The 16,262-nt window shown below is 49.6% G+C and overlaps 1 protein-coding gene across 1 annotated transcript in view; it reads right to left on the reverse strand.

The window, feature by feature from the left end:
- ME2 (malic enzyme 2) overlaps positions 1-16,262 on the reverse strand; it is a 43,673-nt gene that overhangs the window by 9,518 nt on the left and 17,893 nt on the right. The window contains exons 4-11 of the mRNA XM_035100715.3: positions 7,333-7,482; positions 5,677-5,752; positions 4,119-4,280; positions 3,465-3,568; positions 1,026-1,135; positions 822-919; positions 349-462; positions 128-242 (exon numbers count right to left, since the gene is read on the reverse strand). Coding sequence (XP_034956606.1) covers positions 128-242; positions 349-462; positions 822-919; positions 1,026-1,135; positions 3,465-3,568; positions 4,119-4,280; positions 5,677-5,752; positions 7,333-7,482 — 929 coding nt within the window. The remainder of the gene's footprint in view (positions 1-127; positions 243-348; positions 463-821; positions 920-1,025; positions 1,136-3,464; positions 3,569-4,118; positions 4,281-5,676; positions 5,753-7,332; positions 7,483-16,262) is intronic.

A 16,262-nucleotide genomic window follows, 5' to 3' on the forward strand; every position in this document is an offset into this window, starting at 1 on the left:
GTCCTGTGCTCAGTAACCACATAGCCTCCTTTGGGAATCCACTTGACATTAAAATCCCTTCCTGAAAGCACTAGTATTATTATTACTGGGCTGCTAACCTGATATGAGAAGAGTCTGCAACACTCACCAATGATGGCCGAAGGCTGAAGCACATTCACTGCTTCTAAGAAGGTCTTTGGCACCTGGTCTGGGGCTGCGTGAGTAAAGGACTCTTGGTTGGCATCAACTGTTTGTTCCCGACCCTGGACATTTTAAAAATAAAGAATTATTGAGAGTTGGCAGGACGGGGTGGTGGTGGTGGCAAGAGTAGAGCAATAGGATTGTGCCCAACCAAACCCCAGCCCTCACCTGAACCAATAAGCCGTATTTGTCGAACATCCATATTTTCTTATAAGCTTTTTCTGGAGAAAGACCGCTTTCCACCATAGCCATGACGATGAGATTTGCAATTCCAAGGGCAGCCTGATAAATAAGAGAACTGCTGGGGAAATACTGTATTTATTCATGTATACGACTATTTTTGGCGACTCCGATTTAAGAAAATGGGGTGGTGGTGGTGATGTATCCGTGTATAAGACGAGCCCCAATTTTGAACATTATTTAAGAGTTTAAAAAAAACATAGGAGGACCAGGAGCAAGACAGCAGCGATCACTTCTCCAGGAATACTTGTGAGCGTGTGCTAAGCCACAGTTTGGCTTGGTTTGTCGTGTGAAACAGGCCAATATTATATGTGCAAAGCTTTCTGTAACCCCTTACTGCGTTTGGTCATTGCAACAAAGCTGTGAAAGAACTACATGCCTCGCTCGAAAGCACAACTCACCTCTCCTGCACCGAGGAACAAGATCTGGTGCTCTGTAATTGGTTTACCAAGAACTTTCTGCGCTGCCAACAACCCAGCTAAGGCCACCGAAGCTGTCCCTATGAAAGGAACAGACCTTGCTGAAAAGGGCTGGATTAGAAGAGGCGTCTACAAATGCAGCCAGCAAAATGTCATCAAAACAGATATCCAAGAGGAGTGGTTTACCCTGTATATCATCATTGAAGGTACAATATTTCTCTCTGTATTTCCTCAAAAAGCGGAAAGCGTTGTGGTTGCCAAAGTCTTCAAACTGAATGAGGGTGTTTTGGCCATACCTAGAGGGCAGAGTGAGAAATACAGAGTCAATAGCTGTGCTGCAAAGGGCATATGGTTTAATACTTCATGCATGTTTGTACATGACTTGGAAACAGCCATGTAAGAATCTTGCCATGCAAGGAAACCAGGCAAGAAAACCTTTGTAAATATAAGCTGCTGATTCTCTTCTTAACTTAGTTACTTTATAGTGAGTTGGTTGGTCCATCTAGCCAACTATAGCCTTCCTTATTTTTTACTTATCTATATATATATATATAAATGTAAAAAGCGTGAAAGTGCGGGATCCACTTTTCTCCGTAACCGCTTGACCAATCGTCCTGAAATTTTGACACGATCCAGGCCACTCCCCAAGCGTTGTTAGGGGGGGGGAATCCCTCAAATCTCACACCTCTGCAGGTACAAACCTCTTTTTCAACAAAGTAAAACAGCGCCCTCAAGTGGATTTCCTCCCACAGTACACCCCCTCCCTTCCTGTGAAATCCACACCACACTCCACCACGAGATCCACCACTCACATACATACATCCGGCAGAGGTGTTGAAGACCAAACCAACTGAAAACAGGCCTTTTCCAGCAACAAGGCCCAACATTGCCAAGTGGAGGTAGGGGCCTGCCGGGGGGGGGATGGGGGGCCAAATAGGGGGCAGGGATACGTAATGGGTCAGAATAGGGTGGGGGGAGACACAGGGATGAAACCTGCCCTCTCCACAGTATCTCACCTCGACTCAGGGGGACTCTGAGGCTCAGAGGGATCTGAAGGGGGGCTATTACCTTCCATTTCACAGACTAATGCACAGCAACGCGTGCAGGGCCAGCTAGTTATTACAATAATATCCCACTTTCCCTCTAAGGAGCTCAAGGTGACACATATGCCACCCTCCCCCCTGCCATTTTATCCTCACAACCACCCTGTTAGTTAGGTCTGCCTGAGAGAAAACTTCAGTGGGCTTCATGTCCGAGTGGGGATTTGAACTCTGGTCTCTGAGGTCCTAAACCAGGCATCCCTAAACTGCGGCCCTCCAGATGTTTTGGCCTACAACTCCCATGATCTCTAGCTAACAGGACCAGTGGTCAGGGATGATGGGAATTGTAGTCCAAAACATCTGGAGGGCCGAAGTTTGGGGATGCCTGGTCTAACCTCTATACCACACTGGCTCCCTTGAGTAGCTGCTACCCTTCAGGCTGTTCAGAGTCCTTCTCCCCAATTTTCATTTTAACTGAAGATGCTAAAGAATGAACATGGAAGCTTCTGCATGCAAACCAGAGGTGCTCTCACAGATCCACAGCCGCTGATGTGCTACAAGAGCTGTTATGGGGTAGTGGCCAAGAGACCAAGCTGCAAACTGGAAAGCCCCAGGTTTGAATCTTGCCTCTGCCATAAATTCACTAAATGGCCTTCAGCAAGCTTCTCCCTCTCAGTCAGAGTCCCGCCGCCTCCTGACACACACACCTGCAAAATGGGCAGAAGTGAATACTGACTTACAGAGTTACAACTAGATAACAAACACGCAAGCACTTTTGAGCAGCTGAAAGTGCCATGCCACCTTTCCGTAGGCTGATACGTCCCAGATGTTTTGGGCTCCAGTTGCTATCACCCCTGGCCACTGGGCTCGTTTGGCTAAGGCTGATCAGAGCTGCTGTCCAAAACATCTGGAAGGCACCACAATGGGGAAGGTTGCACTATACAATGGTACCTCTACTTACGAATAACTCTACTTACGAATGTTTCTACTTACGAACGGCGCTCTGTCCGCCATCTTGGATGCGGTTTAGATAGGATTTTTTCTACTTACGAATTTTTAGATAGGGTTGCTTCGACTTATGAATTTTTTTCTCCCAATGCATCCCTATGGGATTCGACTTACAATTTTTTTCGACTTACGGATGTGCGTTCGGAACGCATTAAATTCGCAAGTAGAGGTACCACTGTATGTTAACAATGGCAACAATAATAACTGGCAGCAGCAATAATAGAGGTGTGTCCAGATCACAGGAAAAGTTATCTTTTGTGGCTTTACTTGCAATTCTGTTATAGAACAACATACACAATTTGCCCCTCCTGAAACCCCTACAGCAGCTTCCTGCCTGCTCCTAGATGCAGCACAAGCTCCTCGTCCATAACTCCAAAGTCCTCCATAGGCTTGCCCCTCCGCCCTTATGTCGCAATATAAGGTCTCATGACCTTTGACATTTCCTCTTTCAGCCCCACCATTCACAGCCATCCAAAGATTTCTTGGTCCCCCCCCCCCCCAAGACTCTGCGTTTCCTCAATTGCTGCCTCATATACTTGGAACATGGGTTGATGCTTGGGATTATTGGAACACATACCTGTCTACGATGGCTTCCATGAACTCATCAATGAGTTCATCGTACAGCTGAGAGCGGTCTCGGTTCTGGTAGAGCCCCATATAAAACGGGTCCTGCAGAAGCGTCTGTGGAAAACGAAGAACAAAAGCCATTAAAGGAAGCGCTTAGATCATTCTGCAATACCCTGCTCTACAGCGGACTTGCTTATTTTGTGCCATTCCCAGGAAGCGTGGACTTTAGCAGCAGATATCAAGTAGCTAAACCGCTACTGGTGCACGGAGGACCATGACAAGTGCCAGAGCGCGTGGAAACGCTGTTTACCTTCCCGCCGCAGTGGTACCTATTTATCTACTTGCACTGGCATGCTTTCAAACTGCTAGGTTGGCAGCAGCTGGGGCAGAGCAATGGGAGCTCACCGCATCGCGGGGATTTCAACCGCCGACCTTCCGATCAGCAAGCCCAAGAGGCTCAGTAGTTTAGACCACAGCGCCACCCACATCCCTGACTGGAAAAAGCTAGGGCTTTTTGTGTCCACCAAGTGGCAAACCCAAATGTGGAAGTCTAAATAACCACACCCCATAAACAAAGGGAAGGCCAAACCTCCCACTAGGCCTGGGCAACGTAGCGATACAAAACTGGTATCGGAAAAGGGGGTGAGGAAATGTTGTAACTTACCTGATTGTCTGTGCCGACATCAATACACACCGGGAGGCACTTGTCGGGTTGTATTCCAGCACATGCTGTATATAAGCAGAGCTTGCCAACAGGAATCCCCATCCCATACACACCCAGATCACCAAGACCCAATATCCGTTCTCCATCTGTGACGACAACAGCCTTGAAGGCACAAGGGGGAAATTAACCTCAGGGACATGAGTAAAAAGATAGAAGCAGTACAGTATAAATCTCTACAGTTTTTCTTTTCTGGTAGGTAAGAACATTTATGCCGAAGAAGCAATTATTTTCCTAATTAGGTTAGGGCGACTATGAGTACCCGACATTTTGCTGCACTATAGACTTAACTATTAAATCAGTTTATTCCCCTTTCCTAGAGAATCCTGAAACCCTTAGATCAGGGGTTAGGGGGAGCAACCAAAAAATTTCTCAGCACCCTGACTAAACCACAGGCAAAAGAGAGGACGACGAGATGTCACTTTGAGATTGCGAAGAGGTGGGGGTTGCACAAGTAAAAAAAAGATTAGACTTGGATTGCCTTGGATTGGGGAATAGGTGGACATGCATGTGCGATGTGATACATAAGTAGCAGTCAAGTACAACATTCCTTGTTTTCTTAGAGAGTACATGTGGGGGAATGTTTGGTCAAGCCAGTCGAAAACTTCCTGTTTCCTCCTGGCATGGAGCAATCGGAGCATCCTTCCTCTTGCATGTGACTAGAGATGGGCGTGACCTTACCTGTCTAGGTAACAAAAGGACAAGGCACACAGCACACCTTCTCTCTTTGACTTCTTCCGTCATTGGATCAGCTCTTTTTAGCTAGAAATGCTCTGTTGGCTTTCAGCCCACTGGAAATATCCCCATATGGGACAGATCGACATGTATATACTTTGTAACTAAGTCTACCTTCAGGAATCCAACTGTGAACTGATGATGTGAGTAAACTTCTTTTACATACTTTACGAAAGATTGTGGCATGTTCATTCTTTTAAGAGGGATATAAGGGAACTTACCAGGAACCTAATATTGAGAGGTTTACACAAGCCTGCAACCAGCTATCTGGTGTGTGTTTAAAAAGGGAATGTAAAAACTCTGTAAAAAAGTTATAGAACTTGCTAGCAGAAGTTATGAAGGATATTAATAAACAATATATCCTCTCCTGCCTCCTTGAACATTCCCACAATGCATACACATTTTAGAAAGCTCTGTCAATGGTAGAGAAGCGAGGAGATGCAAACAGTTGCCCAAATCAGTCTTCCCCAACCTGGTGCTGTCTAGCTGTTGTTTGGCTCAAAGAATGAGCACAATGGGTCTCACAAAAATGGTCCTGTTTTCATGCGTTCCTAAGTTTCATACTCAGAAACCCGGAAGCGGAGCACATGTTCGTCAAGACATGGGACAAGGTGGCTGTGCAGCATTCATAGCTCTTGCATGACACAAATCCCTGACTGCAAGACAAATAACCCCTGGTATTTGTCTATCCAGTTTCCCCATTGCTGTAAAAGCAAAGCTGGAACTAAGAGAAATACACACATACGAGGAAGAAGATGCACCGTACCTTCACATCGTTTTCTGGCCAGTTATTCACAACGGATCTGATATGGCCCCTATCTGTTATGGCAATGAATAACCCTCTGCAAGAAAATAGAAACACATTGCTCACTGACGCATTCAAATCATTCCTTTCCTTTGCAGTGTGAGCTTAGCAAAGGGCACCCTCTCAATTAATAAATCAAGCTAAAGATAGTGCTTTTAAAAAAAGAAGAAGACACACAATGAATATTAGATTGGAATTTTGGAATGTATTATTTAAAGGTTATGGAGCTTGGAAAATGTGAAATTAATCCACCCCAACTTCAATCTGTCACATGAAATGAAATTAGACAGAACTTCATAAATCAGCAAGCTAAGCTGACAGAAGTACTTAGGGTTTAGATCAAGTATAGGACTGAACAGGGAGAGAAAGATGGGGGGGGGCCAGTACTAACATTCTCTTCTCCACACTATTCTCTGTGAACAGAAATTCACAGCTGCACAAAAGGCAAAGCAGATGTTTGTCACCTGTGAGTAGGGTTGCCAGACTCAATAGAGGACAGGACTTCTGTGCCTTTAATTGCCCTGCTCTCTTTTGAGTCTGGAAACCTTGAAGAGAAACCAGCAGACCCTTTGCTTGGAAATTAAACAAAGGGTCTGCTGGTTTCTCTTTAAGGTTTCCAGACTCAAAAGAGAGCAGGGCAACAGGACATGGGGCATGGGGCAGGGATGATGGGAGTTGGAGTCCCAAAACATCTGGAGGGCTGTGTTTGCCTATGTCTGTTTTTGAAGGGGACTCTGAAACTACAACTAATCCAGAATGCAGCAGCTAGCGTGGTGACTGGGAGTGGCCACCGAGACCATATGACACCGGTCCTGAAAGACCTACATTGGCTCCCAGTATGTTTCCAAGCACAATTCAAAGTGTTGGTGCTGACCTTTAAAGCCCTAAACGGCCTCGGCGCAGTATACCTGAAGGAGCGTCTCCACCCCCATCATTGTGCCCAGACACTGAGGTCCAGCTCCGAGGGCCTTCTGGCAGTTCCCTCATTGCGAGAAGTGAGGTTACAGGGAACCAGGCAGAGGGCCTTCTCAGTAGCGGCACCCGCCCTGTGGAATGCCCGCCCATCAGATATTAAGGAAATAAGTAACTATAGAACCTTTACAAGACATCTGAAGGCAACCCTGTATTGGGAATTTTTTAATGTCTAATATTTAACAATTTTTAATGTGCTGTAAGCCACTCAGAGTAGCTGGGGAAACCCAGCCAGATGGACGGGATGTAAATAACAGTATTATTATTATTATTATTATTATTATTATTATTGCTCCCTCTGAGTTCAACAACTGCCACTGTTTTGCCAATAGAATACCAAACACAAATCTAAAGGAAAGATAGATGAAGGAGAGAGGAAGGCTTGAGGAAAAGGGTAAGCATATTAAGAATGGCAGCAAGTGATGGTAGATAAATTTAAGGTGTCAATTTCAACAAAATTAGTCCATCATTTGGCTGCTGGCTCCTGGTTTATTTATGCTATATACACGGTGCTTTATCAAGTAACATAAGCAAGCAAACAGACAGCAGCTTTTCTGCTCCTGAGTCACCATGGTACAGCAACTGTAAATTCTGACAAGCTTCACTGACTGAGGCATAAAAAACACAATATTAAAATGTTCTTACTTTGGCCTCCTAAAGATATGTCCATACTGGGAACACGCTAAGCCTACTGTTGGTGTATAAACAATTGGCATTAATTGCTCAATATCATCTTGCAATACCCTGTAGAATAGCTTCTCGTTTCTTTCCTGCATGCCCATCACATAGATGTATCTGTAAATGAAACAGTGGAGATGCAAGATTAGGTTTATTTATATACCTTCCCACTAATGTGGAATACTCTGAAGCTGAAAAGAAAGACGGAGAACAGTAACAAAATCATCCCCACCCCCATTTTTATTTTATTTATTTATTTGCTTTTTGAATTTGTGGTTGTCCCGTGCTGTGAGGGACAGGGGATATCGCGAAGTCCCTCCCCTCCTAAGTTCAAGCCAATCCCCGAGCACAGGGGGAAGCAGAGAGAGTTCCGATTCCAGTGGGGAAGCAGGAAGTCGTGTCCGAGGCTCAGGCAAGGTAGAGGAGCCAGGGTCCCAGGTGGGACAGGAAGGGGCGAATAAGGGCGGGAGACCCATCCCCCCAACTCCGGAATTACGCAGAAAGAGGAGGGGAAAGAGGATGGGTCTGCCAAAGCTTTTGTGTTGGAGAAAGACGCGCCAAAAGCCATTAGGAGGTTCTGAAACCGACTGACAACATCACTCCGTGTAAATAGCAATGACTTGAGCACTGTAAATACGCAGCACCAATAAAAGAATAAAATGCAGAGCTGCGTAGCGTCGTTACTCTGAAGTAGTCCACTCCGGCCACTGTGACAGCAACCTCCTAATCCTTTTTGGGCTACTTTGGAGTTGCCGGGATGAGCGTGTCAGAGGCGGAGAAATGGCGGCAGATCGCGGAGCAAGCCCAGCAAGAACTGCAGCAGCTGTCGCTGCAGGCGCAGGGGGAATTGAAGGCAGCTAAAGAGGAGACTAAGAAGGTCCAGGACGACCGGCTACAACTTGCGGAACAGGTGAGAGCGCTTCAGGAAAAAGAGCAGCAATTAAGGGCGGTGGCGGTAGACCTCCAAAACAAGCTGGATGCAGAGAAAAACAAGGCGGGAGGGGCACCCCAAGTCCAAGTGCTGCCAGGAAGGAGAGCCGGGACCCTAGTAAGCAAGTTCAATGGAGACCCGAGGGAATTTCAGGGCTTTGAGACTGAGATTGTGTATGCTCTTGAGCTGCACCACGATGAGTTCCCTGATGATGAGCACAGGGTAGCGTTTATTGTGGAGCACCTTACCGGGGCAGCCAGGGAGTGGCTAAGACCGTTAATTGCAACAAGGAATCCTTGCATGAAGAATGTCAAACTATTTCTAGAAGGTTTGAAAACGATGTATTCGTCCGATAGTCATATGGATCAGACTAAGGAGGAACTTCATAATTTACGCCAAGGAAATATGACAGTTCGCGCGTATTGGGCGAAATTCACCATGCTGGTGCACAGATTGGGGTGGGAACTTGAGTCCCCCCCAATGCAAGCGGCGTTCTACTTGGGGTTGCATGAGGAGGTGAAGGATGAGCTCTCGAGAGGTCCAAAGCCCAGTAATATGGATCAGCTGAGCAAAGCGGCTCTGGCGGTGGGGGTGAGACAGGAATCCCGGTGGAGCGACAAGCAAGCAACGCGCGCAAAGCGGGCTTGGTTCCCACGGTCGCAGGAGAAGCCACTCCCCCAACAACCCTTTCAAGCCACGCCTGGGGCCAGTCAGGACCAGGAACCCATGCAGATTGATAGCGCGCGCGCGCGGGCTTTTCAAACCCCAGCGGCGCCAAGAAGCAAGGAGGGAAGGGGAGGGAATTGCTTTCTCTGCAACTCCCCCCAGCATCTCGTCAGAGACTGCCCACATCGCAGGGAGTGGCAAGGAAAGGCGGGAACGGTTGTGCCCTCCCCCACTGACGCAGCACCACAGCAGGGAAACGGGAAAGCCTGGCTGCAGGAGACAAGGGGCGGCAGCCAGGCACAGTCAGCAGACAACAGCCCCAGCCCACCCACCCGCACAGAGAGGAGCAGAGCCAGCCCACCCCTCCCAGAGCAGGAGTGGTTCTAGAAGTGACGCTCACGCTTCCAAATGGCTATCCCCTGACAGTCCTCGCCCTAATTGACAGTGGGGCGTCAGCGAACTTCTTCTCGAGAAACTTTGCAGAAGAGCACCAGATCCAGCTTCTGCAGCTGGATTTTCCTCTGCACGTGGCAACCATTGACGGCAGAGAGCTGCTGGGAGGGGCCATCACGCATCAAACCCCCCCCATGAGAATGACGGTTGGAAGGCACTCAGAGACACTGGCATTCAACGTCACCACCATCTCAGACCCCCCCATCGTTTTGGGCATGAGCTGGCTGGCGCGCCATGACCCCTCCATAAGTTGGCACCAGAGATGCATCACTTTTGGATCGGACTTTTGCCTGGAACATTGCATGCAGCACCAACCAGGGGAGGGGCCTCCGATAGCCACGGTGGCCACCATGCACGTCAAAGGGGGTGAAGCGATACCCAAGCCGTACTGGGACCTGCAGGAGGTCTTCAGCGAAGCGGAGTCCGACCACCTACCCCCACACAGGCCTTTTGACTGCCAGATCAACCTGGTGCCAGGGGCAACTATACCCCCAGCCAAGCTGTACGCCATGTCAGACCAGGAACTGGAAGATCTGCGCGCTTTCATCGACAAGAACCTCAAGCGGGGGTTCATCAGAGAAAGCAAGGCAGCAGGGGGCAGCCCGGTCTTCTGGGTGGACAAGAAAGACACGCAACAGCGCCGTCTTGTGGTGGATTTTAGACGACTGAATTCAGTGACAGAGCCAGTGGCTTTCCCCATGCCCAGAGTGGATGATCTCCTGACAGCGGCACGCAGGGGCAAGATTTTCACCAAGCTAGACCTGAGGGGGGCGTACAACTTGATCAGGATCCGGGAAGGCGATGAATGGAAAACCACGATGTTCACGCCTCTGGGCTCTTTTGAATATCTGGTGATGCCCTTCGGGTTGCAAGGGGGCTCAGCATGCTTCCAGGCCTTCATGCACCACGTCCTGGGGTCCCTCCTCTTCAGGAAATGCTTGGTCTTCCTGGATGACATCCTTATTTACTCCAACGACCCAGTGCAGCACGTGAAAGATGTCAGGGAGGTGTTGCAGCGCCTGAAGGAGAACCACCTGTATGTGAAGCTGGAGAAGTGCAAGTTTCACACCAAGGAGGTGGACTTCCTGGGCTACAAGCTGTCAGACAAGGGGCTGGCGATGGACAAGGACAAGGTGCAGGCCATCCTGGACTGGCACAGCCCCAGGACTCGCAAAGATGCCCAACGCCTACTAGGCTTCGCCAACTTCTACAGGAAGTTCATCAAGAACTTCTCTCGCGTTACGGCTCCCATCACTGACTGCCTGAGAGGCAAGCAGAAGTTCAGGTGGACACCAGAGGCGCAAGCAGCGTTCGAAAGCCTCAAGAGGGTGTTCGCCTCAGACCAGAACCTGTTCCACGTGGTTCAGGACGCGCCCCTACGCGTGGAGACAGATGCTTCTGATAAAGCTGTGGGCGCCATTTTGTTGCAACTGGACGCCAACCGAGAGTGGAGACCCTGTGCCTTCTTCTCCAGGAAATTGACTCAGCCAGAGCGAAACTACACAGTGTTTGATCGGGAACTTCTGGCGATCCACGCTGCGTTCCAGCACTGGAGACACTTCCTGGTGGGCGCCAAGCACCCCATCCAGGTGTGCACAGACCACAAGAACCTGGAGTTCTGGAGAACTGCCAGGGTGCTCAACCAGCGGCAGATACGGTGGGCAGAGTTCTTCTCGAACTTCAACTTCTCCATACACTACATCCCGGGAGAGCAGAATGTCAGGGCGGATGCCCTCTCCCGCAAGCCAGAATACATGGAGGAGGAGGCGCCACCGGCACCCAGGCACATTTTCCCCCCGTCAGCATGGTCCTGCGGAGCAGCAGTGGTGAGCGAGGCAGAACTCACAGCACTGACGGCAGCGGATGAATTTGCCAACCGCATCTGCAGAGAACTGAGAAGGGGGGGGGAGCAGGCAAAAGACTTTGCAGAACGCAGGGGGCTGCTTTTCTACAAGGGTGCACTGTACCTGCCCACCACCCAGCTTAGACGTACGGTCCTCAAGCAGATGCACGACAACCCAACGGCGGGTCATTTTGGGAGGGACAAAACCACTCACCTAGTCATGAGACACTTCTGGTGGCCAGGGGTGCGGGAAGATGTTCGAGACTATGTACGGGGCTGTGACACCTGCCAGCGGGCAAAGGTGGTCAGAGCAGCGCCACCGGGATTGCTGGAGCCCTTAGCCACGCCACACAGGCCGTGGGAAGTGGTGTCCATGGACTTCATCACAGATCTGCCTTCTTCCAGGGGCAAGACCGCAGTGTTGGTGGTGGTGGACCTCATGTCCAAAATGTGCCACTTTATACCGTGTGCCGGGCCGTCTCGGCAGAAGAGACAGCCAAACTGTTTGTGGATCACGTATTCAGACTGCATGGATTACCCTTAAGGGTTATTTCGGATCGTGGCCGCCAATTTGTTTCCAGGTTCTGGCGGCGGCTCATGAACCTCCTGCAGGTGGAGGTCAGCTTGTCGACGGCTAGACACCCGCAGACCAATGGACAGGTGGAGAGGGTCAACGCCATTCTGCAGCAGTACCTGAGATGCTACGTCAGCCAGAGGCAAACGGACTGGGTGGATCGCCTGCCACTGGCAGAATTTGCCTACAACAATGCGGTGCACGTCTCCACAGGGGTGTCGCCCTTTAAGGCCAATTACGGGCGTGACCTCAGATCTTTCCCTGAGAGGGAGGGGGAGGAGGAGGAGGAGGGCCCACAGGCTGAGGATTGGGCAGAGGAACTGGAGACGGTGCACCAGCAGCTCAGAGAACACTTGGAGAGAGCCAAGGAAGCGTACAAGAGGGGGGCAGATCGCCACAGGCGACCGGGGGAGGTCATTAGGGTGGGGGACAAAGTTTGGTTGTCCTCGGAGGGCCTTCCCATCAGAGGGCGATGCAAAAAGCTGGCGCCCAGAAGGTTGGGCCCCTTCACGGTCACGCAACAGGTCAACCCGGTGGCATACAGGCTGGCACTGCCAGAGGACATGAGGGTGCACCCAGTGTTTCATAGATCGCTGCTGTCACCGTACAGGGAAAGCAGCAGGCTCCGAGACAGCGAACAAACCCCTGAGGGAGGGGGGGAGAGGGAAGGCAGGGAGCAACTCAATGAGGCCACAGCCATCCTGGATTCAAGGTGGGGGGTGGGGGGCCTGGAGTACCTCATGGCATGGGAGGATGCTCCACCGTCCCAGAATGAATGGGTCCCAGCCACTCAGATACAGGAGGAATTCCTGGTAGAAGAATTTCACGCCCTTTTCCCCCATAGACCCAAGCCCTGGCACATGGAAAGGGAGGGGGAGGGGGAGGAAGCACGGGAGAGCAGTTCACCATGGCGCTGGGAAGCGGAGTTTGAGGAACCAGAGGATGAGGTATGGGTGTCACCGAGATCCACCCAGTCAGAGGAAGGAGCAGATTGGCAGAACATTTTTACCCCCACCAGCTCTGACGCCACAGACTTTTTGGGATTCCCGTCCTCCCAGGCGGAAGGGGGGGGCTTGCAGGACTGGGGGGAGGTGTTCACACCAACGGGCTCGGAAAGCACTGAGTTCTTAGGCTTCCAGTCGTCACCGACACCTGGGGGGGACCTGGGGAGGGGTGAAGGAGAGCTTGGGAGGGGGGTGGATGTGAGGGACAGGGGATATCGCGAAGTCCCTCCCCTCCTAAGTTCAAGCCAATCCCCGAGCACAGGGGGAAGCAGAGAGAGTTCCGATTCCAGTGGGGAAGCAGGAAGTCGTGTCCGAGGCTCAGGCAAGGTAGAGGAGCCAGGGTCCCAGGTGGGACAGGAAGGGGCGAATAAGGGCGGGAGACCCATCCCCCCAACTCCGGAATTACGCAGAAAGAGGAGGGGAAAGAGGATGGGTCTGCCAAAGCTTTTGTGTTGGAGAAAGACGCGCCAAAAGCCATTAGGAGGTTCTGAAACCGACTGACAACATCACTCCGTGTAAATAGCAATGACTTGAGCACTGTAAATACGCAGCACCAATAAAAGAATAAAATGCAGAGCTGCGTAGCGTCGTTACTCTGAAGTAGTCCACTCCGGCCACTGTGACACGTGCTATCCTTCTCAAGGAGAAACTATTCATTTCGCTTAGATGAGTATCTCTTCTCTTTTTTTTATAACAGAAAAACCACACAAGCCGCGTTAAATTTCAGCAGCAGGGCAGCAAAAGGGTGGAGGAGGACAGAAGAGAAGGGGCTGCTTAATCATCTCCCTTCCACTCACCTTTCTGCTCAAAGTCTCCCCAGGCTGCTTTTCACCCACAGGGGAAAAGGTACAAGTATTCTGTATATTGTTCCCCCCCCCATGGAACAAAAAGCAGCTTTTAAAGAGGGGTGAATTTTGAGCAAAAATTGTTGGAAGGGGAAAAAAAGTAAGCAGACCCCTTTCTCCTCCCCTTCCCTCTTCCCAGTGTGGGATTGACGCATAATAATAATAATAATAATAATAATAATAATAATAATAATAATAATATATTATTTATACCCTGCCCATCTGGCTGGGTTTCCCCAGCCACTCTGGGCGGCTTACAACAAGCTATAGTCTAGGGCCCCACTCTCTTGGGGGCCCCAAAAAAATTTAAAGGGAAAAAACCCCTGGATGTAAATTTCCAAAATATAAAAAACAAATATAATAAAACCTACATACAGCAACAGTGTTTTGTGTTGTGTAGGCTCCTATGATGTGAGTAATGGGCCCCACCTGCTAGCCTGCTCCCTAAAATATCACTGGTTTGCTCATTTCTATATATAGGGTGCCTACATTCTGCATGGACTGGTTGCAGGGCAACATGTGCAAATGGCTTTAGATACCTATTAGGTCCATAAATTACCATCTAGCATATATTCAACACAAAAAACAGCGACCAGTTGTTATTGACAAATGACAGCTGGACATATTTAAAAAAAAAACCATTACCTTCAGTAGCTTAGGGCCTCATCAAACCTAAATCTGGCCCTGCCTCTTCCCCTGCCATTACTCTATTGAAACGGGAAGCCTCTGAGGCCACTTTTAATGGAAGAACGAACCCCATTAAATTAAACTCGCGCTTTCAAATGCATACGAGTATCCACACATTCTCACAGACACCCATTATGACACATAACACGCAGAGACATTCATTCTCATAAATACTTATGCAATCTTTCTCTCTCTTACACGCACACACACACACACACACACACACCACACACCACATGGCAATTAGGTTTGAAAACAGCTTCTCATTGGAGCTGGGATGAGGCTTCCCCCCCCCCAAACCAAATGTCAAGCAGGGGTCCAATTTTTGGTGGTGGGGGGAAGTTAGCTCCCATGCCACTGCCGCCACCACCCCAACATCTGTGGCTCTCATCAATCCCCACTCCCAGTACGACAATTAGGATTTTAATAGCCTAGTTGCTGTGTGAGGAAGGGTTTGGTGTGACAAGGGGAGGCTACGAACTGGATGGGGAGGCCCCAAAGGCTGGAGGGTGCCCTCCCCTGCTATTTGGAGTATACAAAAAAGAAAAAAGCATAGCAGTGGGAAACTTAAGCACAAACACATAGGGTACCCAAGCGCCCTGGAGTAGACCACAGCATCCAAACATGTACTCAGATAACAAGGCCATGATGAAAATCTAAGTAGATCACCTTTCAAGTTGGATTGGAACAAGGCACTGATGAACTATTTTTTAAAAAAATTGGACTGCACATTCTATTCAGTGCAGGTTTTGCATTCAGAAAATGCAGCTGTTAAATGCAAAACGAAACGAAAAGTCAAGTGTCAGTTGCAGAAACAACCTTGAACCGCAGTCCAAAATCCCACATAAGCTTAGTGCCATGGTTTTCAACCAGTGTGCCTCTGCCTCCCAAAGGCTTGCACAGCTGTTTGTTACAGCAGCCCTGGCTACAAGCTCTGCAGGCCAATGGTGCCTCTGGGGCTGTCCAGGGAGTGCTGGTTTCCAGGAGCTGAGGCGGGCTCGAAGTAAGCAAGCAAGCAAGCAAGCAAGCGGGCGAGGGAGCCCAGCCAGCCAGCCAGCCCGCCAGCCAGCCCCTTGCTGTTGGGAATGGACAGACAGGTCCCAGGGCTCCTGTGGGGCAGTGTGAGGAGACACCTCTCTTTGAGGTGAGAGACCAGGGATGGTGGCAGGGGCTGCCCAAGGAGAGGGGAGAGGAGGTGAGGCTGAGGGAACACTCCACGAGGGAGGGTGTTCAAAAAAGGGTGAGAGGCTGCCAGCTCTGCAGGCAAGGGGTGACATAGTTGGGCTCCTGAGCCCCACGGGGGTGCCGCAGAAAGAACGCAGTTGGTCGAGGGAGCCGTGGACTCAAAAAGGTTGAAATCCTCTGGACACTTTGTTCATGGAGTTTACTTCCACTTAAGCTTATGCAGGATGTCGGACTCCAGTTCAAGGTTATTTTTACAACCGACACTAAACATTTTGTTTTTATTTTGCATTTAACAATTGCATTTGCTGACTGCAAAGTAACCTCTATGAACCAAGTGATAGTTTCTTCCAAGAAACACGCACTGGATCAGGCTTTATGGGGAAACCTACTTAAGGGGTGGTGGAAATGAACGTGATCCGGTGTAACCATCGTTTGCTCAATGGACATGGCACTCCCTTGATAAGAGAGCTGTTTTATTAGACAGAACACCGCTTTATGGGCACCTTATCTATCTTTCTGTTACTGCGCAGATCCTAAGTGCCTACACATTAACACTCAAGTCAGTAATTACTCTTAGATTTATATCAGGGATGGGGCAAGGGCTCTAGCTCAATGGCAAGAGCATCTGAAGGTCCCAGGTCCAAGGAGGGCTTGGGAATCTCAGAAAAAGAAATGGAGAAAAGAAAGCAGGTTGCTTTACTAGAAAGGA

Source organism: Zootoca vivipara, chromosome 10 (genome assembly GCF_965207765.1).
Source record: "Zootoca vivipara chromosome 10, rZooViv2.hap1.1, whole genome shotgun sequence".
Classification (NCBI taxonomy): Eukaryota; Metazoa; Chordata; class Lepidosauria; order Squamata; family Lacertidae; genus Zootoca; species Zootoca vivipara.